The 27,009-nt window shown below is 39.7% G+C and overlaps 1 protein-coding gene across 3 annotated transcripts in view; it reads left to right on the top strand.

Moving 5' to 3' along the window:
* PRKCA (protein kinase C alpha) overlaps window positions 1-27,009 on the top strand; it is a 145,680-nt gene that overhangs the window by 44,125 nt on the left and 74,546 nt on the right. For all 3 annotated transcript variants that reach the window (XM_038156964.1, XM_038156966.1, XM_038156965.1), the window contains exon 3: window positions 15,692-15,774. In XM_038156964.1, coding sequence (XP_038012892.1) covers window positions 15,692-15,774 — 83 coding nt within the window. The remainder of the gene's footprint in view (window positions 1-15,691; window positions 15,775-27,009) is intronic.

Here is a 27,009-nt window from a genome sequence, read left to right as displayed (position 1 = left end):
GGAAACTCTTGAAGGGTGGGCAGGCCCTGGCACAGGTGCCCAGAGCAGCTGTGGCTGCCCCTGGATCCCTGGCAGTGCCCCAGGCCAGGCTGGACAGGGCTGGGAGCAGCCTGGGACAGTGGAAGGTGTCCCTGCCATGGCAGGGGTGGGATGAGATGATTCTTAACATCCCACCCAACCCAAACCTTTCACTGAGCCTTTGATTCCATGCTCAGTGGAAAGGCTTTCCTTACTGTACTAAACATCAGGAATATGTCTTGGGATGAAGCTTTGTTTCATGTAACCTGTACAAGAACTTGATGTTTCTTATAAACATCTTGCCAGTAAAACAGGGGTTTTTTTCTTTTTTTATTGTCCTATTCATGACAGCAAAAATGAAATTAATGGCAGAGCTAAAGGAGAGCTGAATAACAGATTCAGCCGGAATTTCTCAGTCATGTAAAATGTTCTTATTAGATTAAAGTATTAAAAAATCCCAAAAAGCTCAGAGATTTGCATATTCCTTTAATGGGTTATTTTGAGCTTCCATTGAAGCAGATACACTTTCAGCAGATTGACTTAAATGCCAGTTGGGTAATAGAGCGAGAAGAAAAACCATAATCTTTTTCTTTGGAGCAGATAGTCATTTAAAGCTGAAATATGACTAATTACCACAACTGAACTTGTGATACCCCTTGCACTTGTTAATAGACTTACTGTGTTAATGTCTCTATGAATGGTTGTAAAACCCAAACAAAGTAAAAAAGCCCTTTTTCTAATTTTTTAACACAAATAAAATCTTTTGTTGTCCCTGACAAACAAAATAAATAAATATATGGATTACCAATTTACACCACGCAGCAGTAATTTCAAAGAAAAGTTTATATTTTTTGTGGCTTTTCTACCGAAGCTTAACATAACTGAAATAGTTTAAATTGTTTAAAAAACAATTTTAAAAATTTGCAGAAATGGGAATGAGGTTCTGTTATGCAGCAGGGAAATGAACCATGAATTCCTGATTACAGCAATACCTGGCATTACTATTATTAGTTGTACTGTCAGCTGTTGCTTAGCAGAAGTATGTCCACGAGAAAAATGTAAAAAAACCCTTTTAATTCTGCAGTTTAACCTTAAGGAAGTGCAGAGAAGGAAGCAAATCTGAAGGCAAGGAAAGGAAGGACCTGGGCTCTGTCCTCAGCAGGGTCGGTGCGAGCTGTCAGCGCCGCAGGTTTTAAAAAGAATAGAACCCATTCTTTCTTCATTGTGTTTTGTTACTCATCTTCAATTTGTTCCAAATCCTGAGTCACTTTCATAAATCTGTTTTTAACAAGTGTTCGCCAGTCAGTGAGTTTCAGAACAAATGCATCCGTTGCGTTTCCAGCTGTAGAAATCCTCACCAACCGCATCCACCGTAACTCAGGCAGCCCAGAATTTAATAGTTAGTTAAAAAATTAATACAAAGTCCAACCTTTGGCTCTAGGGGTGGATAATGTTAAAACAAAGGTCAAGCAGATTGCTGAGGAAATGGGGCAAAACCCCATTTTCCTCTGTGATTTCTGCTGTGAAGGTGCTGAGCCTTTGGTGGAGGCTCTGGTGTCCTTACAAACCCAGGTCAGCTGCTCCAAACTCCAGGAGCCTGGCGCTGTCCTGGAGCTGCAGTTCAGGCACTTCCCTGGCTGATTTCCTGCTCTCCAATCCTTGGAATATTTTGCTGCATCAGCATAAAAGCAGTGCAGTGTGCCCAGAAGGGAATGCTTGGATGAGAAAATGCATTTGTGCCCACTCATCCAGCAGTGTCTGCAAAAAGAGGGGTCTGGTCCAGGGCAGGAATGGGCAGCTGGAAAGGTTTCCTTCAGCAGAGCTGCTGCTTTGTGCCCATGTGAAGCACCTGTGGAACTACAGCTCCATTCTTCAGCAGGGTTTTTCAGGCTGAGCTTGTTTTTAGCTGGTTTTTAGTTTGTTTTAAGCTTGTTTTTAGTTGTTTTCTGCCTGTCAAGCACAGTCAGTCTGTGTCACAGGAGAATTCTTGCTGCGCTGCAACTATGGGCTGTGGGTCTTGTAGCTTTTTCCTCCAATTCAAAGGGTTGTTTTCACCCATATTGGTGAAGAATTTGATTTTCTGAAGAAGCTTTCTATGGGAAGAGTCTGGCTGGAGTCTTTTGTGACCTCTCACATTCTCTGTCTCTCTTCTGGCCATTTGCCTAAGACAGTTCAGTCCCTTCTGAAGCCCCATTCTCCACTGATTTTAGGAATTACATATTTGCAAATTAATCATGACAGCTTTAAAGCAAAGTTCCAGCTGCACTGAAAATCCACAGTGCATCCAGATATTAATGGCAGTTTGATCTCTTCTCTAGTAGTTTGTTGATGTGTGACACTATTCTGTGTGGGATGCACTTGTCCAAACTTCGGAGCCTGAAATTACTTGCACGTCTATTATACCCCTTCAGCATAACTCATGCAGAATTCATCTGTTTGCATGCCACTTGGAGCCTCCTGGAATTTGTTATTTTCCATCTGCATCTCTAACAGTGTCACATTGTTTATGGAGAGAACATGCAGTTTTCTATAAATCACTCGCTTTCATACAGTTTTACTGCATTATTTTACTCCATTTGTGAAGGATTTAAGCACCCTGCAGTGTGCAGCATTACAAGGCATAAAGTGATTGAAAATAAAAACTATTTTTGGCTGAAATAATGGAATATTCACCATCAGAAATATGAAACAGCATTTAAGTGTGGGTGAGATGTAATGAATGAGCTGCATTATATAAAAGGGTATTACTCAAGCTGTTAATTATAAGGACTTAAATTCAAATCTTGCAAGGGCTGTGGCTTTTTTTTCCTGCTCCAAAGTAGCTGCAGAATGATCTTTGTTTCCAAACTGAGGTCTGAGGAGAAACATTGCCAAGTAGAGGCATTGTTCTGTTAGAACTTGGACATTCAACATTGAATATTGAATTTAGCATTCAGCATTGAGTTCTGTGATTTGGGAAGCAAGGGCTGTGAAAACACAAACAGGACATCTGAGGAAACTGCTGCAGTGGGGTGACCTGCCCAGGCTCCCTGCATCCCTGTCCAGTAAACCTGGAGGATTTGTCCTGCTGAGCCTCAGTTTTCTTCTTTTCCCATTGTCACTGCCTGGGCTTTAGAGCCCAATGAAGAAACCTTGTCCCCCTGAAGTGCTTTCATTCTGGTCCCTGTGTCATTTCCCAGTGGGCTCCTGGGAGCACTCACCAGCCCTGCTGACATATGTCCTTTGCCAGCATTATTTGTGTTTCCTTGCCTTTGCGGTGCTGTCCTTGCACTCGTGGACACAGCTCTGCCTGCAGAGGGGTTTGGCCATGTGCACCTGGCTGGCAGCAGCCCCGGGCTGTGCTGCCCTGCAGGGCCCTGTGCTCTGTGTCAGTGGCTGACTGCTCCCAGGTGTCACCTGGGGCTGTGTGCCACAAGTGCCTGTAGTAATTACATATCCTCTGAACAGAGAGAAACATAGTTCTCCCAGGAAAATCCTGGGAAGCTGTGTAAAAGCTGTAAGAAACTTAGATGGAAAAATTCAAACAATTATTATCTCTCTGTAACCATTGTTTATAGATACAGTTCTCTAGAGTGTGCTATTCATAGTTCACCAGTAGTGTCAGAGAAAATTCCTAAAAACCAATCAGGTCTTAAGTCCACCATTATTTTTATAAGAATTGTAAATTTCTAATAATAAAGTGTCTTTTCATGCCTTCTAATAACAGAGTCTCTGTATCGCCTTTAGCTGTCCCCAGTACCCCTTCAGTAGTAAGAGCCTGGCTTCTGTTGGTTGGGATTTTCTTTCCCTTCTTTCCCCTCTGAAGTCTAGCAGAGTGCTGCAGTTCAGCAGAGAGTCCAGTGATACATTTCTGACATGTTTAATTCTTTCTGCAAAAAAAAAAAAAAAAATAGGCCCTTTTAAACTTATCCTCAGACCTAGTGAGATGATTTATTTAAATGACACCTCTAGCAATGACTTGTCACTTAAAATGGATACATCCACTAGTACTTTTATTAGTTCTGGAATAATATGACATTTCAGGCACTCACAAGTGTATTACGGAGACTTTGTTAAGCTGTAGGTTCTAATGATGTTAAATGCATATTGTAAAAAAATGCATTGCTTTGTTGCACTGCAAGTAAGAAGGGGGACAGCTAGTTAGGGGAAATAGTTATTATTCAGGTCAGAAAAACTTTAAAGTTCAAAAGCAAGTGGCTTCTTTTTTATTAATAAAGTTGTTGTATTTTTAAACCCCCATGAAAAATAGAAGGATTTCTTATTTTAACTGCTAGTAGTCACTGCTTCTAAAAACTGTCAACCTGAAGCTCAGACTTTGGCTCTTGATTTCCTTACCAAGTTATAGATTTGATGTTCAATCACAGACTGCTTTAATTTTTTTCAGTTGCCTTTATGACCTGACTTCCAAAGTGCCAATGCCATGCAGTAAAGCCTTGAATAAAACCACTCTGCAAAGACAGAAATGACAGAAATTGATTTGCTTTACTTTTGCTCTGCAGACCCTTAATGCGTGTTCTGTGGTGAGTGGGAATGAGTTGAAATCTCATCTTTCTTATAATTTTTTTTATTTTAGTTTGAGTCATGGCTTACTGAATTCCAGGTCCTTACTGCTGCTTGGAAATTCTTGGCCTGTTGGAAGCAATATTCTTGGGTGAATGTCAGCTAATTTATCACTGGCATTCGTGCCTCGTTTTTCATTTGTGCTAATATATTGCTTTTAGTAAATACATGGGAGAGGGAATAGTGTTTACCTTTCCATATCATGAGAATACTACCCAGTCTGTCTGACAGAAACGAAGAAATGCTGTTTATATTGCTGCTTCAGTGAGCCAGGAAAGACTGCACAAATATGTCATGAGCATGCAGTGGAAAATGCTCTTATACAATTTTCACAGTCAGGGTTTTATATGACTTAGTAACAAGAATAACCATGATTGTTTCTAAGAATCAAGAGCTCAAACACAGACTAAATTTTGGGGAGCATTTTGAGATAATTATCAGGTTCTACGAGTGTTGTCTCTGCTTAAAAAGGCTTTGAAATGTTTGTCAGCCACATGGACACAGTGAAGAAATCAGCTCAGTTCTTTGACCTAATCATGCCAGATTGAGTTTCAACACTGACACAGGTTTTTGTCACATGGATACTTTCCCTGGTATAAAATCTCAGCTGCTCTGGTGGTCCTGCAGTTCTATTTCTGTGCTGTCTGAGCTTCCATGTGCTGTGCATTGAGCTAACCTGGGGAGCTGCTCCAGCTAAAACCTAACATTGCCAAAAAAATGCACTGCATAAGTGTTTGGACATAGAAACAAGCAGGCAGGGCCACTGGTTCTGACAGCAATGTGCCATGTGTCAAAGTAAAGTGGTTACTTAACTGTGACTGAGGAAATGATGGCTCTGTCAGCTCTGCCTGCCAAGGATGTGCTGCCCCAGGAGTGCAAAGAGCTGAGCTGGGCCAGCCCTGAGCCAGGCTGGGCCAGCTCAGGAGGGCTGCTGCTGGGTTCATAGCCTGATGGGCACAGTCTGGTCAGATGTTCTCAATTCATGTTCAATATGTACCTTTAAAAGTTACAGGGATAGATAAATATTTCTATATTTATATAATATATAATATAGATTATATATATTTATATAATATATATTACTCCCAATTATATATACTCCCAATATAAAGGGAGTATTCACAGGAGTCTGTAGTGACTGGACAAGGGACAATGGCTTCAAAGTGATGGAAGATTTAGATTAGAAATTAGGAAAATCCTTCCCTGTAAGGGTGGGCAGGCCCTGGCACAGATGCCCAGAGCAGCTGAGGCTGCTCCTGCATCCCTGGCAGTGCCCAAGGCCAGGCTGGACGGGGCTGGGAGCAGCCTGGGACAGGGGAAGGTGTCCCTGCCATGGCACAGGGTGGGACAGGATGATTTTAAAGTCCCTTCCAACCCACAGCAGTCTATGGTTCTGTGATTCTACCTGGTGAAAAATTCCATTGACTGTTGCCATAGGGTTTTCTTGCTGGAAACCTCCCATCTCAGCTCCTTCTTTGTTTGCAATTTTTTTTTTTTCATTAAATGGTTGACGGCAAATATAAATCATTTGTTCATAATTAAATGACATATTTCCATGGTTTCATATTTTGTTATTTATGTACTGCCAACCTCTGAGCCCACAGGTAATTCTTATAAATATCACTTTTGCTCTTGGAATGAATTATTGTAACTTATGTCTTTTAGTCAACCATGTAATTTTGATAACTTTCAAATCTACAAAATTAATCTGCTTGTTATAAGTAAATAATAAACCCACCAAACATACTGTGGAAAAGAAATCTGAGGGTGAATATTCTTAATTCTTTAATTAATTTCTCAATGTTTGTTTTGTCTCGTGTGTTGTCTTACACTGGCAACAAATTCCTAACAGTAATTAGTCAAATGTGGAGTTCACATTTTTTGTGGATGTTGTTTTTCTTCCTGAGAAGTTGCAGTTTCTTTGAGGTGAAATGTTTGCAGTGACTGATGAGAGCTGGAAAGCGATATTGAAGTTTCTAGCAGATGACCCTTTAATAAGATGTATGTAATTGGATAAGACTTGCAAGAAATATTGGGCATCTGTTGGGTAACATGGAAATAATGAAGAGAAACAGGAACTGGAAAAATCTTTAATTAACAAAATCTTTTTTATTTCTCAATATAATACTACTGCTGAAAGAGAATGGGTGGATAGGATTTAAAAAACTTGAATTCTTCAAGAAAAGTGTCTAAAGGAATTATTATCTGGTTTTTGTTAGTAACCAGGATTATCAGTTGGTTTTATTAGTAACCTTTATGTGCAAAAGGAGCTGAACTTGATCTTTTTCCTCCACGTCCTTTGAAAATTTCAGCTGTGTCTTTTGAACCTTTCTGTTTTAAAATGCTTTTCTCTATTCCAGACGCACTTTTGGTAGGTTTAGACAGGCAGAGAATAATTACTGCAAAACAAACCAAAATAATGTGTGGTTTTGTTTTCTTGGAACGGAACGTTGGAGGCCTCAGGGCAGGGATGGCAGGAGGCTGCTGGCTCTGTGGGGCTGTAGTCATCCAAAAACCTGGAGAGGAGAGGAGGTGAGAGGCTCATGACCCTAGAGCAACACGAGTTGCTGCTGTGTGACATCTTCTGACATCATCCCACCCCCTGCTTTGCGCCTTCCAGTGGATCACTTCACATCTGAAGTCATCTGCTGATCATCTGTCACCTCGAAGCCCCCCAACTCTCCCCGTGCAAATCTCCAGTCAGGGCTGTGTCCCAACAGGTATTGCAGGAAGTTTCATTCTTGTGGTTCAGTGCTTGAGGTATGGCTCTGTTGGTATTTCCAACAGCTTGTTCAGTGTCATCCTGGCCTCACTTCTTGCCATCCTGAAGAAAAATAAACATTATTTGGCAATAATGAAATTAGTGTGTGGCTTGTGTTTGCTGGCAAGGGAGGTTCATTAATTTTGTTAGCATGTTATAGGGTTTCTCAAACACAACTGAAAGCCTAAATTCAAAATATCTCAAAATACTTCAATGTTCCAGTCTTGGCATTCAGCTCTGGCATTTCCCTTACTGTATTGGTGTCCTTACAAATTGTACTTGCAGGAAAGGCTTTGGTTTACAGCTCGGTATCATTAAATTGTAATTTAATGTAAAGTAAGATGGGGATGGGATGCTGGGAAAAGCAAGCTATAAAGTTACTACTGAAGAGTTCATGGTAGAACCTCACAGCTTCCCTTATTCCATCAGTTCTCCACACCTGGAGCTGCAAGGGGGCTCAGCCATTCCTTGGGAGCGTGGCCCAGGCTGTGTTCAATTGACCGCGGGGTGATTTAACATCAGGTGAAAGATTAAAAAGCCACATAAGTGTTTCAGAAGCTTGTGTTCATGCATTCCCCCGAGTGATCAGAGCTGTTTTCAGCTCGGCTGGCAGCAAGGAGCAGCTCTGGGCAGCTCAGGGCAGCTCTGCTCCTGGGCCAGGCTCTCCCAGCTGGTCCTGAGCTCGGGGGTGGAGGCAGAACTGGGAGAAGTGGCCATGGGACACTGGCTGCTCTTGTCAGAGCAAAGCTATTGCACTTGCTCTTGGTTCCAGAGATGATTTACTCACTGAGCACCTCATTTTTCATGCTGCATGATGTGACTGTGGGGGATTCTCTTGTAGAGGCTGCCACTGTGATTTTCAGAAAGCCCTTTGCTTGCTGTGGGTGTCTGGAATTCCAGCTGTATTACAGAACAAACAGCTGCATTCTGGAGAGTTCGTTTCAGCTTGTATCCCATCATTTTCTACAGCCTTAAATTACATAATTTTAATATGTGCTGCTTCCTCCTGCTCCCCCTCCCAGCCCTTGGGTTTTTTGCTGGGTGATGCCTCAAACTGAAGGAGCTTCTCTGTTTAAGACATCCCATTTCTGCAATTGGGGTCACTGCTGAAATAGCTGAAAAATCTGAAGAACTGCTCAGCGTTCACAGGAAGCAGTTCTGGGCTCTCCTATTGTGCTAGCTCTTTAATTGGAAGAGTGTGCTGTTCCTCACTGCTGTGCCTGTGCTCTGCTCCAGAGCAGATGAGAGCAGCACCCAGAGGGGCTTTGTGGCTGCAGAAAACACATTAACAGCAGCAGCTTCTTCAACTGAACTGAATTCAAACTGCAGAAGTGATAGAAAACTCTGTGATTGTGGGTCACCTTTTTTCTTGGTACAAGTTCTCAAAATAGCTATTTCAGCACAGGTTTTGATAGATGGTTTCTGGGCTATTATTCATTTATAAAATGGGACACCTCAAAGGAGGGAGATTAATGGTTTTGTGAGATTTTAGCGAGGGCTTTACATAGAAACAGTGGTCTCTGTCTCAGAAAGTGTATAATTAACTAGTAGATTGAAAGAGTGCTGAATATTTTATATTACATTAAATCCTCTAATATTTTGAAACTCTTCCTCAGTTTTGCAAATATTGTGCTGCAGTTTTAGTAGAATAAACTATATCATGTACCTTCTTTTTCCTGTATGGAAGGCAGAAACAACAAATCTGGTATAATATGTATCTGAATATAGTATTCAGACAGATCTGAATGTGTTATATGAGGTATTTTACTAAATCCAAACTGTGTCTAAAGCGTGTTAGGTATAAATTTCTAATTTAAAATGTGCAGGTATATATTTATCATTTTATCCCACGGCACTGCCAGGTCTGCTAAAGTTGTTTGGGTAAGTGTAAATGCATATGCATTCCCTGCCAGGCACACAGCCTGTATTTGCACACTGTTGTGGAGCTTGCAAAGCCAGCTTACCAGAGACATCCATCTGTTTTCTACTTAGTGTAAAGGAGTTAATGACCTGAGTAGTTAAGACTGTCCAGACTATCTGTATAATCCTTTCACACAAATAAGATATTGTTGCATTTAACTGTTACTTTCTCTCAAATTAAAAAAAAAAAAAATTAAACAGAGTTTACAGTGGTGTTATTTCTGTCCTCCACCTGGGTTTTTTAGTCTAATTGAACTTGACCAAGCAGAAAATCTGCAGCAAGGTCAGAGGTATGAACCAGAGATTAGGCAGAGCAATTATTAGCAGGTAGACATGGAGCTTTAGAAATAGGAATCAGCCCTAATTTATCAATATTGATTTCGTGTATTTCTATACTTTGCTCCCAGGGTAGATTTTTAAGAAGGTAGCTTGAGTTTTGCAGAAACCACGATGAAAATGAAGGCAGCCCATGAGCCAGGGAATGTGTAGCACTACACAGATTAGTGCTGTGAAGGTGCTGTGTGACCTTGTGGGCTCACAAAAGAGCTTTAAGAAGATTAGGAACAGGTTAAGGTGATGGGCAGAGATGTTGTTTTTCTTATTGACTATCCTGGCTTGGAACAGACTGTGTCTTGCTGGGCTCCAGGCTGGTTTAGTCAGAAAGGAGTGGGAAATGCCAAGTGGAAAGATTGCATAAAGCAGTTGCAAGTGTTAGCCTGGCTACTCTCCTGAGACAGCACTTCCTTCTACATGGGGTGAAACGCTGGTGCAAAAGCACGCTGGTGTATTATAAATTATATATGTTGGAAAAGTCATGGTAATTTAGTTTTTAAAAATTCTCAGTGGATTCAGTATGTCGGCAGCAGTCAAAGGTAGGGCTGCTTGTGACTTGTATTTGTTTATAATCTACAGCCCTGCTTATATTTAATGTAACAGGGATTTTCATTATATTTGTGCAAGTTATAATATGTTCAGAAGAGGAGAAAGACAAATATTGCTCCATCCTGTGTCTTAATTGCTGCTCTTCTTGTTTATCTATTCCTAGTAAACTTATTTAAACAGTACTTACTTAAACAACAAATGTAGTTGGTATTTAATTGATTTGTCTATTTTGAAGTACTACCCTATTTCTGTTTATTGTAATTGCTATATTTAATCTTAGGATGATCTAACACATGCCATGTGCCACATTCATCCATTCATCCATTCATTCATTGCTTGGTGCTGTGCAGAAAGCACAGGCCAGCCACAGATACGGGCCCCTGGGGGAAATCCTGTGGCCTCAGTGAGAATGCAAAGTGTGTGAAACAGCAGCACAGCAGTGACTCCCTGCTCCAGACTCCTGCAGAGACTCTAAAGTGCTCTAGAGCCCTCTGAGAGTAACCCCGAGGGGGTTTTGTTCTCACTGAACTTCTGTGGGAGCTCCTTAGTCCAGTTCAGGATCAGTCCTTACTTAAAAGCCCCAAACCAGGAACCGAGCAACAAATACAGTGTGCACAGAGTTACTTCCCTCTTGCTGCCCACAAGACCTCCAATGCTGCTTCCTCTGGTCTGGGAATAAATCATGCTGAACTCCATTTTCCTCATGGTGGAAAAAGCCCATCCTTTATTCACATAACTCATTTTTATACAGTTTCACAGACCTTGTGTGTGACTCCAGTTGGTCAGCAGCTTTCTTGCCAGTTACTTTATTGGTCAGTAACAAGTTGTTATCCTGTATTGACTGGTCACTCAAACCCCTGATGTGTATGTGCAGGAAAAGTTGTTTGTGAGAGATAGTTTTTATTTTTCCATTTAACAGTGTAAAAACAGTTTATACAGGTGCTGGTTGTCTTTCACCCAGGAATAGATTGCCATGTTAATGAACTGCTCACACCAGGGTTGCTTTCAGATGGGAACTTGCAAAGTGCTAGCTTGACAAGGCCAGCCACTGATTTTAGGAGAGCAGGCTTGACTTTATGAAGCCTTTTTTAATAGGTTTTCTGCCTTACTGCAACACTGTGGAATAACCAATGCTTGAAACTTGAAAACAAATTATGTGCCAGTTGTAGTGGGGCACCCAGCAATGGCATGGCAGTGGAGCCACGGCTTTGGGGTTGGTTTAGATAGGAAAAGATGTGAATTTTGCACTGGTTAAAATGTTATCCACTTGAGTTGGGACAATAGTCTTCACCGTTGCTCAGTGGGCATGGTGGTATTTGTTTTAAGGTTGCACTTGATGGTTTTGGTGCTCTTTTCCAGCCTTAATAATTGTATGATTACAAAAAAGAGTCATGATTACTTGAAAAGGCCTCATTGATTTCTCTGTGGATTGTAACTGGCATTTCAGGACTCTCTGGCAAATACATTTTCTCCACCCTTTAGGTTTGCAGCTGAATTTGTTTTGCTGAATAAATAAATACTGTGGTGTAGTAGAGCTATTTATATCTAGTGGAAAGGCTCACCTACTCCGTTCTTTTTCTTCCAAAAGTGGGAGTTTACAAGTGATTTAAAAAAAAAAAAATCTCTTGACCTTTTCTAATAGTTCTCAGTTGTAAAGCATGTGACTTTTGTCTTGGTATTTTTTATCCCTTGTTCTTTGGAGTGCTTGTGATTGTGGAGCTCTTCAGACATATGGCTGAGTGATGTGTGGGCTCAGCAATGGCTTTTCTTCTTTATAGATCATCTAATAGAGAAGATTGCTTCTGTTTCTGTTATTTATGATTGCAGTACTTCACTTTGGTCCCATCCATCTGTGTCATATATGCAAGCCATTAGTAGCAGTATTTTTTAGCAGAGAACTCTCACCCGACCATATATCACAATAATCTTTTCACTCCACATAATTTGGAATAAAGCTGGAAATTTACAGTGGAGCCTTGTAACTCCAAGTGATGACAGTATATATATTTATATATATATGTATTATTGATAACAACAAGTTTTTCTCAGTGCTGTGCCTGGACAGAGCACTGTTGGGTAAAATGAATTGCCCTCCATTATGTACCACAAATCCCACAAGCCCTGTCGAGCATCTTCAGCTTGTTTGCTCTGAGAATGCTCTGAGTGCTCCTTCCCAGGTTCCTCCTTGGTTTTGTGCTGCCCAGTTGGCATTTTCTGCTCTCTGGGAGGGCAGGGAGCAGCCAGGGAGATGCCACGTGCCAGCAGGGAGCGAGCAGTTAGTCTGGTTTTGCAGCACAAGGCCTGTTTTGTTCTCTGCATCCCTCCCTGTTCCCCTCCCTGGGCTGCAGGGAACCTTTGGCTCCAGCAAGTCCAGAGCTGGAGAGGATGGAAGCTCGCAGCCAGATTCTATATATACACCACAGATCAAAATCACGCTGTCAAAACACGAAAATACCTCAATAATTTTCTTTTTAATTTTAGCTGTCAGCCTTGAGATGCCACTTTGCTCTCGAGCTACTCTGCATAATGTGTGCCAGCTCCCTTCAGCTCGTGGTAAATTGTAAAGGAACAAATTTCCTGGCAGCCTCTGCAAAGCAGTGTAATACAACTTTCATTACATGAAGGTGGTGAACATAATGTGACTTCATAACAGCTGCAGTAAGTGATGTGAAGCTCTTAACATCCTCAAAACAAGTAACAAGTGAGAGGTTATTTTTCATCTCTATTCCTAAAAAAAAAAATGGCACGTTATTTTAGGCAGATGACATTTGTTTGCACTTAGCTGAACTAAGTAAATTTTTACATGAGTTCTCCAGATCTGTGTTGCTCTGTGAAATAAAGAAAACACTAAAAACAAATGCTAAAATACAGTCCAATGGCTGGATTTCAACTTGTAAATTTGGATGTTAAATTCTATGTACAGAAATGATTGCTGTCAGATGGATTTCAGTTGACACTGGTTCTTTTCCCCTTTGGATTTGTGATTCCATGAAAGTTGCTTGTTGCATTGGTTATTTCTGTGTGGACCTGTTGGAATTTTTTTGAGAATTCTCGAAAGGTGAGAAAGGTCTGATGGTTTTGGATCACCTGTTAAGGAGCCAGGCTCTTTAGAGACAAGTCACCCATTACAAATGGGAAATGAAAAAGAAACAAGGCTGTCCATGTTGAGTTGCCCACATCAGCTCCTATCAAACTCTGTTATTAGGCTGAACACAAATTCAGTTTTGACACTTCAGTAACCAGCACTGATAATCAAAGTGTTAGCACACAGTTTTGAGGTGTAGCCCAAGTCCAAAAGGACAAATCCTCTGTGGTTTGCTTTCTCTGGCAGCTGAAGTGTCCTTTCCATTGCAGTGTGATGATGAGCATTGTTCCCAGGGAAGTTCACAGCTAAAGTTCACAGGCTGGAGCAAACAGTGGCACTCCTCTTCCCATGTCTTTATCTCGATGCTTAAATCATATTAAAAACAAGGTCAACATTGTCTCTGGTTGAATGAATTCCTTCACACTGAGCTCTGAGAGGCTGTCAGCTCAGAGATAGGACTCTGTGGCTGTGGTGTTTCAGAAATTCTGCCCAAAGTAGATGCCCAGATAGGCAGTTTTCCTTACACACATTGCTGAATAAAGGCCGAGCTGGAGCAGCCACTCCAAGGTCCAAATTGGAATGGCAGGCATTGGTGAAACAGCTCCATTCTACAAATTTCCAGATATCCCCATAATATGTCTCAGATCTTTTGCACTGATTATCACATTATATTTTGCAACTTCTACAAAAATAATTAGTAAACTTTTTTTTTTCTGAAGGCTATACCAAGATTTTAGTTTTTAAAATTTTTTTCATATGGTTTATTAGTGAAAACACAAATCAGTCTATTGTCCTCAAGACTGGGAGATCTGGAACCAGAAATATAATCTGAAAGTAAAATATGACTCAGCTGCAACTAATATTAATGGTAATTGCCACTTAGTGATCTCTCAGTTGGTAGAAAACAAACCATCGAAATGATAATTGCAGGATTCACTGGGATTTAGGTTGATTAACAAACTAGACAACCAAGGGGGCAGTGGCCACCGAGCCAGAGCTGTGGCTCAAGTGGAGTCAGCAGAGCTGATCTGGAATCAGTGGAGCAAAACCCACTTTATTCCCTTTGCCCAAAGAATGAACATATGCCACGTCGGAAATAGAACAGTTGGAAACAATTTCTGCATGGGATATTGATGAAAAATAGCTGGGAGGGAGAGAAGGGTGATTAGACTTCTTTAAAGGCAGACTTAGGGGTGGGGATGAGGCCAGGCTGGCATTAATGGGATCAGGGCTGTGTCTGCAGTGACCTGCAGGTGCACCTGGCCCCAGCTCTCTTCACTGTTTATTTATGAAATAAATTCATGCATGTTTTAAATGGGAAAGAGAAGTGTTAAAGTTGCCTCATGCAATGAGCTCTTTAGAACAATTTAGGAAATTTAATATATCTTCCCCTGAAGTTGAGAAAATTTAATGTTTGCAGTTGTTAAGCAATTTAAGCCTATTTTATTCTTGAGATTTGGGGAATAGTGTGTTTTTATGTGTTGGAAATGCAAAATTTCAAGTATACAGAGAATGCATTACCTATAAACAAGCTGTGAATTACTTTTAAATCATTTCATTATAGTCTCCTGACTCACTGTTTGATGGTACAGTGTTTATGACAAGGTTTTTTCAATCTCAGATCCTGATTGTCTGTTTCATTGAAATGTGGACCAATTTCAAAATACCTGAACTAAGTATAATATTAGGAAGGAACCCATAGTGGGAGTGAAAACTGGAATACTGACTCTTAAAGTAAGCACCCTCAAGCAGACTGTTCTTTTGCTGTGGTTTGGAGGCACCTGTGTGACAACCCATGGCCTCGATCCCGTGGCAGGAATTTTTTTTAATCTCAGAAAGAAAAAGTTCTTTGAGATCATTCATAAATTTTAAATGGGCTTCACATTGCAATCAGGAGCTAATTTTCTTTTGCCATTATCTCCTGCCATTCTGTGCTATGAGAACACTTTGTTCTCTAGAACAGCCTCACTCACAGAGAGCTCTGGTCCCTCACAGAAGTAATTAACTGGGAAAGACTTTGGATTTTTGTAGAGGCCGTCCCCAGGCGTGCAGGGGAGCAAATCCCACACCCAAGGATGGGTTTCATTCCAGCTTCACATTCCTCACTTCTGCCTTCTGGATGCACATTGACAGTTCTGTGACAGAGCAGGATTGAGATTCAGGAAATGTGGCTTTGTAGAACTGCTCATCCCACGCTGTATTTGAGCACTGTGGGCTGTCTCCAGCATTAAAGATTTATCATTGTGTAGAGTCTCCTGGCTTTTAAATGTGAATGCTTATCTCCTCTTTAATCACAGTGTTTGCTTGGTGTCTTGTGTCTTTATTTTACATGGGACTCTGCTTGCTTTCCTTGACTTACGGGTGAAATATTTAAGTTTGATTTTATATTTGTTACAAAATTAAAAAAAAGAAAAGAAACACCACCACCAACCACTCTAACTGTTGTTTCCCCTTTTTTTTGCCAGTTTGCTGTTTTGTGGTTCACAAGAGGTGCCATGAGTTCGTTACCTTCTCCTGTCCTGGGGCTGACAAGGGGCCTGACACGGATGTGAGTACATGGACATTTCAGAGCCTGCTTTACACAGATTTGTGTTTACACGGATGTGAGTACATGGACATTTCAGAGCCTGATTTACATAGATTTGTGATTGTTACACTGATGTGAGTACATGGACATTTCAGAGCCTACTTTACACAGATTTGTGTTTACCCTGATGTGAGTACATGGACATTTCAGAGCCCCATTTACACAGATTTGTGTTTACCCTGATGTGAGTACATGGACATTTCAGAGCCCCATTTACACAGATTTGTGTTTACCCTGATGTGAGTACATGGACATTTCAGAGCCCCATTTACACAGATTTGTGTTTACCCTGATGTGAGTACATGGACATTTCAGAGCCCCATTTACACAGATTTGTGATTGTTACCCTGATGTGAGTACATGGACATTTCAGAGCCCCATTTACACAGATTTGTGATTGTTACACTGATGTGAGTACATGGACATTTCAGAGCCTGCTTTACACAGATTTGTGTTTACACTGATGTGAGTACATGGACATTTCAGAGCCCCATTTACACAGATTTGTGTTTACACGGATGTGAGTACATGGACATTTCAGAGCCTGCTTTACACAGATTTGTGTTGTTACACTGATGTGAGTACATGGACATTTCAGAGCCTGCTTTACACAGATTTGTGATTGTTACACTGATGTGAGTACATGGACATTTCAGAGCCTGCTTTACACAGATTTATGTTGTTACACTGATGTGAGTACATGGACATTTCAGAGCCTGCTTTACACAGATTTATGTTGTTACACCCATGAGTGGATTTCAGACAGGATCAATGGGTTCTTCACAACAGATAATTGAGTGCAAGTGGGTTTTAACAGTTTTGAAGTGAACATTTATGGACTGAAAAATCTATTTTTGGTAAGAGCAGTAAGCTTGAGTGTGTGACCAAGAACAAAATCCTCAGAATGTGACAACCCTGAGGCATTCACCCAGCCATGAATCAGCGTTTTATTTTCTTTGCTTTATGTTGGATGTATTTGACATTAACAATTCCCAGAAAGGCTGAAGCTTTCTCTGAGCTTTCTTCGTATCTATCTTATCTCAAAGTGTATCTTTTGAGCTGTCTCTGGTCCTTGTCTCACTGCACACAAAGATCTGTAGCTCCAGTTAAATGACAATTTAATCTTGAGCCAGCTGGTTTACTGGGTTTTTATTTTATTTTCATGTTTGAGCTAGTCTAGGAGTCTGGACACTCCCATTCCATCCTCCTCTGTCAGTACTTCTGTAGCATTTTTGGTCCACAACCAGTTTTTCCTCTCAACACATCTGCCTGCCTGGTGAGACACATGAGCAGGATCTTTGTGTCACCATACTGAAATAATAAACTGATCTCATTTGTTCACATAAAAATAACATTTCTTTGGGTTTTATAAATCCCACTTTACAGTGAAGTAATTTAACATCTGCTTATGGGAACAATACATTCCAAGTGTTCTTTGTCTGAACGGCTTTGTTTTGTTTCTTATCACATATTCATGCTCTAGATTGTAGGCTATTATCTCCTCTGATAAAATGCACCAGAAGAATTTTCCTGCTAGCTTTTAATGAGCTTCTCATGAATTGTTTCAATATGCCAGCCAGGAGGTCAGTGAACAATATACGGGCAGAAGCTACTAGGGGTCTTGGAAAATTTCAGATATTAAAAAGTTCTCTCATTTTTAAATTTAAATACGGGGAAATGTTGAAGAACTGAGAAGAATTTTTTAAAACTTCCATTTTGATGCATTTCACATAATTTATATTTAGGTGCAGAAGCAAAATGCTAAAGTTAGAAGTGTAATTAAGTTAGGAGTGTTCAGTATCTCTTGTTTAGCTGATACAGACCTTACCAATAAAACACTCATTAGGCAAGAGCAAGAAACCAAAATTGTTCTTCATACCTTTGCTTTTCTGAAAGTTCCTGATTGCTTTAAGCTTTGCAGTGGGGCATTTGGCTCTGTAAATGTAGTTAACAGCTAAAGCAGGCTTTTGGAACTGGGGAGTCATGTATTTGGGTGCCTTGAGCTGCAGAGAGGCTGAAACCCAGGTCAGCCCTGCATGGGTGATGTTCTTACCCTGGTCTGGCTGGAGATTGTTGATGGCAAAACCCTTGTTGGGCCCAAAGGGGCCAAAATTTCAGAAAAGTCTGAACAATTAAAGAACATCTGCTGAATTCCTCATTCTGTGAATGTAGGTCATACCTACAAGCAGTGATTTGTAGGTGTGAACTATATACCTGCATTATCTAATCAGAAGATGATTTCTCATTTACTTCGGTCAGTCCTAAAAGCACAAGGGAATAACCCAAATCTGGTTTTAGTTTAGTGCTCAGTTGTGATGTAGCATATTAATGGAAGTTATTCTTGATTGAGAAGTGACACTCGTGAGTAGCTCTGCTGTATCCATAATGAACAATTGGGCTCTTAAAAGTGTTCTTGATTATTTATTTTTTTATAAGATGGTTCTTTGGGGTTGTTCACCTGAAGTTCAGAAATGAGAACACACATTTGTGTGTGAGACCATTTAATTTTACTGAGAATCTTTTCATGGTGACAGAATCGGTGACAGGTTGTTAATGGTTTTTAATATTGCTGACTGCATTTTGTGATTTGGGGTTTTGGGCTCAGTGATTATAATCAGCCTAATGCCTTGTTTCTGTATTTGGGTTACCAAATGATCATTTTCAATATTTACACAGCAGCAATAACTCAAAAACAGTTTGAAGATTAAAAGCAATCAGAAAATAAATATGTTTTATTAAAACTGTGCTACATTAGTGGGTACCATTACACAAAGAGGATTGTAGAATATTATACTTTAATTTACTGAAATGTTTGACTATAATTTCAACCCTTTTACAATTCAGCAAATGAATCCTCTCCCAGTTGCTACAAGCTTTGTTCTGAAATGTAGTGTGCTATAAAGCTTATCATAACATTTAGCAGATTTTTAAATATTAAAACATCCTTTTCTAAATTACTTTGTGCAGGTGCACAATTAATTTGTGTACTCAAACGCTCCAGTGTAACCTTTCCATTAATTGTAAGAGTAATACTGTCATTAATAAAATTAATTTTCCAGAGCAATAATTATAATAATTACAATCATTATATAATAATAATTGTTGTGTATCAGAATAATGTTAAATTATGGTGCCCTGTACTTTTAATATAAATGGGGTAGTCCTTGCAAAATAATGCCTTAATGAAGGTGAGTGTAAAAGAGGAAAGCTTAAAATGAGTCTCTTCTTGTTTTACTCAGAGTAGCTGAAATGTGAGGTTGAAATGTCTGTTTGTGCCAAAAGGAAAATAATACTTGGAATAAAGTGCTCATCCTGGAGTGGCATTGCAGTGGTGGTGTCTGGGGAGCAATATCCTGTTGCAGTGAAACAAGAAGTCACACAATCAAAAAAATTGTGCGTTTCCTTATTACTTGGCAGGGTGTGAGCTCTGGTTTCTTAGCAAAAAGCAGCTCAGGAAGTTGTTTTCCTGCTGTCTAACAGCTCTCAACAGAAATTATTCTTCTCTTTATGGCCACCTCTTTATGGTGATGCTGTTGAGTAGAATTGAACAGCTCCCGAGTCACAGGAAGTCTCATCTCCAGTTCAGGTGCTTGCTTTTGGGAGATGCTCGATGTTCTTAAAACTATTTGAAGTCACAGATGAAATGCTTAAAACTGTGGTAAATCAGTGTAGAAATGTAAGAGCAGCCTCAGAAATGGAGTGCTGCTGTAATGAGCTTTGTTAAGGTGTGTTCACTATTAAGGGATAATTGGTCACTTTCTTGAAAAACTGGGTTAAATATTTGTTTTCTTTGTTAATGGAATTCAGTGGCCAGAAGGCGCCTTTGTTATATATTAAAATGTTCCTGATGACATGCTGCATGTAATTTAAAAAACCCAAGCATTAATTTAAAATAGTGTTTGACTGTATTTTGTGTTTCAGTACAGGTTTGTAAGACTTTGAGTGCACAAGAACTCACAGAGCATGGCCTCTGGATCAGCACTATTTCCCTTTCAGATTATAATAATAGAGAATCCAAGGGAGGATTATGAGCAAAATAAATAGAAATTAAAAAGTGAAAATAGTTTAAATTAGAGTGAGTGACTCAGCAGTGAAAGGCGTTGAAATCTGACTGTGCTTGGTGAGTTTTTAGTCTTTAAGCACCTAGGACAGAATGGATGGGAAGATCCAGATGTGTTCTTACATAAAATCAAACAGAAAAATTTTTTTTACCCTCTCATCATTGCAGGGTAACTGAAGCCAAGGGTGTCAAAGGTGACATACTGCAATTTCCAAGTCAGTTATCCTCTTGATACTGAAATTTTTTGTGAGCTTTATTATCTTACACACATTTGAAAGCTCAGTGGGAATGTGAACAACTGTGAGGTTCTGTGGGATGCTGCATGGGTTGGATATTGGGATAATGCAATTCTAGGGTACAATAGTTCAGATTTTTTTCCTATGTGTTAAGATATAATTTATTAAAACAACAACAAAAAATAATAAAAAAGCAAAAATAAAAATAAATCAGTGTGATCATGAAGACACTGGTTCAGAAGAAGCTGAAGCAGGATTTGCAGTGGATCATAAACTCCCTGCTGGCCAGCTGTGCACCCCTGGTACAAAGGCAGAGATATGACAGAAATCATGATTCTGTTTTTGAGGGAGATGTTTCATGTTGAATCCTGCAGCTCTTCATTGGAATTTGGGAAGGAACTGAAGTGTTAAAGGCCTTTAAAGCACAATCTTTGAGTGTTTTTTTGTCTCTTAAACTGTGACCAGATCTCTTCAGGGCAGCTTGTGGCAAGGGACGAATAGCTCCATTACAGGGCAGGTTTTTGGATGCGGGGATGGGGAACTGCTGCAAAGGGCTGCCAATAGAAGAAATTAAGATTTTTTTGGGGGGGTTTCCCTCTCTCCACAGTGCTGTGGGTATTCCCTGAGTGCTGTGTGAGGAGATGAGCCCTGTGAGGCTCCACTGTGATTTTCATGTTATGGTTTCTGTGATTCTAGAGCTGGGAGGAGAAAGATTGACCCTTAAAAATTCATGTGCTGGGGGACCAGTGGGAAACTCTTAATTCAGAAATGCTGATGTTCAGAGTGGCAGCAGGGAGTTGGGTTTGCCCTGAGGCTCAGGGAGTGCTGATGTCCACATTTACTGCACTGTTACACTGCTCATTTCATGGCTGGGGCTCTGAGAAAAATGATTTGAAGAATCACCTCTGTACTAAGCCAGAATAAATTAATATAACTGGTCTGCCCTGGAGGGCTTAGGTGTCTTGACCAGATTTCTTTTTCTGTTCAGTTCCAGGAAATGCTGAAATATTTTTTCTTTTTTTTTTCTTTTTCTTTTTTTTTTTTTTGTTTTGTTTTTTTGTTTTTTTTTTTGTTTTATTTCCCCCACTGGCATTTAATCATGTTTCTAGATCATATTTACATGTAGGAGGGTGGTTTCAGAGTGGAAAAAGAGAGCTGCTTGACTGGCCTAGGGAATTAAAAAAACCAAACCAAACTCATGAGAAGAAAAGGCAGTAACTGGAAGCACAGTATTAAGATTTACTGTAGAACTAGTTAAAAAGGGATTTTAATCAGAAAGCTTTGCAGTCTTTTTCTAAGGATAATGAAATGCAGCAGCAGGGCTTGTCTGATTTGATTTAACTCTGTAGTTGTTTTTTTACAATGGAAAACAACCGTTATAAATGTTGGACATCTTGAGACTGGAGCAGCAACAAACATAACTTGATAAAATATTATAGAACATAACTTGATAAAATATTATAGAATCATTAAATCACTTAGATTGGAAAGGATCTTGAAGATCAGCAAATCCAACCATATCTCACTAAGGTTTGGGGGGCAGGTTTATTGCTAATCTGAATTTTGAGTAATAGGCAATCTTGTCCCAGAAATATTTTCTTTGTAATTAAGATGAAAACCTTCTTGCTTCATCACAAAAGATACACAACAACAGAAGCAGTTCACTGCTTGCCAGATTAACAAAAATGTGGTTTTTTTTTAAATGAAGCCTGTATGAATTTTTGGAAGTGATTCTTAAGCAACTCTGATGCAATTTTTCATTGCATTCCCTAAACAGAAAATAGAAAGCCCCCTCTATTTACAGATTAAGGAAACAACTCAAAGTGTTTGTATGTCTGTGCTTTCTAATTATGATAATTATTAATCGCATTGATTTTGTTTGCCATAGACATTATTAGATGCAGGCAGTAGGTAATATTCTTAATAAAAAGCAATTACAATGCAAACATATTTTTGTGAAAATATGGTGTTCCTTGCTATAGTATCTCAGCCTTTTCCCCAGAAGCGTGTCCTGGATAACAAAATCAGCATCATCACAGGCAGTGCAGTGATACTGAAGGAGCTGAAAATCTTTATTCTTTCTGTTACTTATCATAAGTGCTTCAGAACAAATTTTACAGGACAGCAGGATAATTTTACTTACGAAAATAAGCATTATCTTGCTTGTGGTCACCCTGACTTTTGAATCTTTGAAGAATATCCAAAGCAGTTCTTGGAGGAATAAAGGTTTCGTGCCTATGGTTTTGACTTCAAAGCCCTAAAACTTAATAGTGGGGGAAAGTTGCTTGGTTTTCTAATGTTTTAATTGTTTTTTTTCCATGGTGCTGTGTGACAGTGGCTCATTACAAAGAGAGGTTATGTTGACAATGAAATTCCAATTTGAACAGAATCAGTGCAGAGGTAAGATTCTTTTTAATGGAAGGCAGAGAAATTAAAGAAGGAAAAACCTACCCAAAAGGTTTCCCTGAGGATATATTGGGCTCATTTTCCTCCAGCATTGGGAGGAGGTTCTGGGCACAGAGGTTCATGGAATTGCCCTTCTCTGGCTGTACTGAGAAGTCTGTGGCACTGCTCTCTTAAATGCCTTCTTTTGAGTGGCTGCAAGAAGGTTCCCAGGTTACCTGAAAGCAGTTCTTGTGCTGGAATGTGTTTGAGCTAATCATCCCCTGCGAAAACATGTGTACCTTCTATTCCTAAATTAAAGCACAGGCTCCTTTTATTGCAGCTGAAATGGCTTTTAGCTACAGTGAACAATCCTCAGCAAAAGCAGAATTAAATTACAGAGGAACAGGTTCATGAACTTTTATAACTACTGCTAATTCCCACCTTTTCCCTGCAACCCAATTTCCAAACTGGCTCTGTGTCCATCTGCATGGAAATTTCCCCTGCCATGTGAACAGAGCTGTGTGAATCCTCTCCTTGAGCACCCCATGGGAAGCAAATCCGTGGTGGGTGGCTGCCTGCAGTGTGTGACTGCAAGGAACATTGCTCACATCCTGCAGTGCAGCCCTTCAGGCTTTCAGTTCATGGAGTTTGTGCCTGAGACACTGGGAGTGCAGTTTAGATTTTTGTTACAGCCTCTGAGATTTGAAAGTTCATAGCTTTTTGTATATAAAATAAAAAAATATTTTTTATTTTCCCAATCCAGAACAGTGCAAGTGCTGAATAGCTGTATCATAAAATTTAGACTTTATATTTTTCTTTCTAGCCATTTCCTGTGCAATGTATAATATAACATAGGTGATGCTGGCAAGAGTTAACCACTGAACAGAGCTCTGCTCAGACAGTTAGGAAATGTATATAAACGATGAACCTAAAAATATCCCTGATTTTCACAAGTTAGCACTGCAGAACAATTAGGCAGTGGGACTATAAAAGGAGAAGTCACAGCTAAGTTATTGCCAATAGTAAAAAGAAATCTTGTGGATAGGGTGCAGTTGTGGTGGCAGCAACTCCTGGGTGCTGATTTTCACCATCAAAACTCTTTCTAACTCCCCAAATTGAAGTTGGCATGATTCCAACAGCACTTATTTTCCAGTTGTTAAGAATATATTGAGTTTTGTGCAATTTGGGTTGAGATTCATTATTTCCTAGTCAGCTTTTGTTTCCCCTTGGCAAAAGTCTCTTGTGTCAATCTTTAAACTCTGTGTAAATGTGCTGATATTTGGCTTTAGGGGGGAAGAATGCATAAGAATACTAATGTAAAATGCACCATAGACATTTCTATCAGGCTCCACCCCCAAAACTATGTGGGTTTTAAAATAAAAAAGAATGATTATGGCACACTGAACTCAGTAGCTAGAAGAGACACAGACAGACCACTGAGAGCCTTGCAGAATGCTGGCAATTTTTAGCACTGTCTATTTGTTGAGGTGGCAGTTCTTGCACCAAAATTAGATTCAATCTTAATTTGGAATAAAAGAAGTGGGCTAATTCTGAAAAGCACTGCAGATCCCATATGCTCAGAGTGATTTTAATGTGTCACCAGAGTGTCCCCATCTCTGGGGATGGCAGGGGCTCTGTCCTGGGGGTGCTGCAGAAGTTTGCTGATCTCTGCTGAGTTGAAGTGGTGTGGCCTCAGCTCCTGGGTGTAAATCACAGCTCCAGTGCAGCTCCTCTGGGGGTGGGCAGGAAAGAACAACTTGTTCTCTTAGGAGAGAGCAAAGCTCTCTTATGGAGGTGCTGTGACCCTGGAACAGAGCGGTGAGAGAGAGGAAAAGCAGGGAGGGGAGGTGGGGACACCCTGGCTGGGAAGGGAGCAGCTGCCACGCTCTTCCACTGCAGCTCCATTTATCCATCAGCTGCTGGGAAAGCATCAAGGAAGCTCTGCATGAGCAGGAGCAGTTTGGTTTCCTTCTTGGCCATTGCTCTTGTATTTTCTCATTTTCACTGCCCATTATGGGGGTCATACTCTGAAGAGATCCAGCTAGCTCACAGATTTTTTTTCTTCAGCCTTTGGGAAAGATAGGATTTGTCTTGAAATAATCAGTGACCTCAGGGAACATGTATTAAGTGTTATCTTAATATTCTGTCATTTTGCAATTGATCTGGTTTTTCTAGCAGCCCAGTGAAACTTGATGCTAACAGATTTTAAGGCAGTGGTGCATTACCTGTGCTGAAAAACCAAATCCTGATGCTTCTGCTGAAGTTAATACCATGCCAGTCCTGATTCCCTTCATAATTTGATTTTTGCTGTTCCCTTGCAAATAAATTAACTGTGGCATGGCCTGTGTAATTAATGAACCTCAGTCCTTAAAGTACCAGTGCTCAGTGCTGAGCTCATAAACTAAAGGCAGAAGCATATCATAAATTCTGCTAATGAGAACTTAATTGATGGAAAAGTCAGAGATTGATTTATTCCTTTTCCTTTCTGTCCCCGTGAGAACAGTACCTGCTGAACTGAGGATGAGAGAAATGTCTCAGTGTTGGGAACACCATTGTAATCTGTATCAAAGCACCTTCAGGTCTGTTTCTATGGCAACAGGAGCATCAGACCAGCAGAGAACGGACCAGAAAGGAGATAAAAGCCTCTACAAAAATAGCTGTAAGAAGTGTCTGCACAGCTTTGGCTACTTTTCATTCTTTTTTTAGGGGAAAAAAAAAAAAAAAAAAAAAAAAAGAAGCCCAAAACTTGGAGTTTTTTGAAAGCTGGTCATTATTTAGGTTAGAACCTATTAGCAGTGAAATAGTGGTGAAATGTAGCAAATTATTAACTTCAGGGACGTTAATTAAAGAGTTTATCAAAAAGAAAGTCTTAAAACTAAACTTAATAGAAGTAATAGAAATTGCCTTAAAAGCAATTTCTATGTAACCCCTCTTGAAAAGGCATTTTCTGAATCTTAAGGTCTTCATTCTTTTTTTCTAAAAGTTATAATAACATGAGAAATTATCCATCTTTGGTCTGCAAATAGCCTTTCTCCTATCCACCTAATTGCTTTATTATCATTAAATTGAGCACTTGGTGTCTAATTACAATGCTGGGAATTGTAAATCACAGACTGGAGTCCATGGGGTCAATATTCTTCATTTTGTGTTGCCAGAGATTGGGTAAAAATACGTGAAAAGGAATAAAAAGCCTTTTTCCTCCCTCTTTCACATGGACTTTGGTCATTCCAGTGGGAAAAGTGGCCTGGAAAATCACAGGCAGGTGCAGTTTGAGAGTCTGATTTCTTGGAATGAAAAGCAAATTATGATTGATTGGGCCGGGACTCCAGTGGGCACCAGAGAATGGTTCCTTTTAGGGTGTATGTACAAGTAGAGATGTATAAAAATTCTGATTTGCCCTGTCCAAAAATAGGATAAAAATCACCCTGACTGCAGTGATGAGGTTTGAGGGAGTTTGGAACAGACTGGCATGAGAATATATAGAAAACCTATGTTAAATAGGCCATGCATAAATACATGGAATGTTTGTGGAGAAGGTTCTTCGTTTCTTTGCCCCAGGTTTTATTCTAGAATAACTTTTCCCCCTAGAATCATTTGAAATCTGGGATTTTCCCAAATTATTGGGTTTTTTCCTGCAAAAATTATTTGTGTTTAATTAAAGATAATTTGAGTCCTACAATCTTACCATGCAGCAGGAAGAAGGCTTGGGCATTCCTTCTTATGAATAGCTTTGTGATAGTCTTCCTTAGTCAAAATCCACTTTTATTTTCCAAGGTCTATATTAGTACCTACAGATTGACCTAGTTATGAGTAGAGATATTGGATTGTTAAATCTGAAGCCTGAAGTCCCATTCCTCAATGCATATTAATGGCATTCCCTTTTTAAAACTATATTAAAACTATATTATTTTTATTTCCCTTGAGAAAGAAAAATAAGAATTTTAATAACCAAAGGCTTTGATTTTTGTGTTTATTCTCAAGTTTTTTAGGGTGTTTCTTTTGTCATGTTGATCTTGTTCTACCAAAATTCAGTTGTCAGTTTTGAAATTTAGTGAATCAGTTTTCTGCTTTAGTACCAAATAGGATAGGAGTCAAAATACTTTGGTATTTAGACTTTGGGAGAAGCAGAACAAAAATAGATAGAAGGATAGTAAAAAAACCCCCAACCCACTAGAAATAAAGCAGTCCTGTAACTTTTAGGAGAAATGTATAAATCCCTCAGAGTTCTGTTTAACATCTGCTGCTTGTCTCTCCGTGTGCCAAGAGCATGATTGGATCATTCAGGAAAAGAAAAAGAACTCTGCAATCAACAGACTTTGTTCAATATTCCTGCACAAAGGGGACTCTCCATAAATAATACGAAGGACATTGGTCAAACACAAATGGGTTTATATTTAACATGTTTTATTTAGAAACCTGTCCACACAGAGGTAAAATTAAGAGAAATAGAAACACTTTTTTTTTTTTTCTTTTTTTTCTTTTTTTTTTTTAAATTTGCTGGAAGCACATTATAGA

Source organism: Motacilla alba, chromosome 18 (assembly GCF_015832195.1).
Source record: "Motacilla alba alba isolate MOTALB_02 chromosome 18, Motacilla_alba_V1.0_pri, whole genome shotgun sequence".
Taxonomy (NCBI): domain Eukaryota; kingdom Metazoa; phylum Chordata; class Aves; order Passeriformes; family Motacillidae; genus Motacilla; species Motacilla alba.
This window is presented reverse-complemented; position numbering and strand designations above follow the sequence as displayed.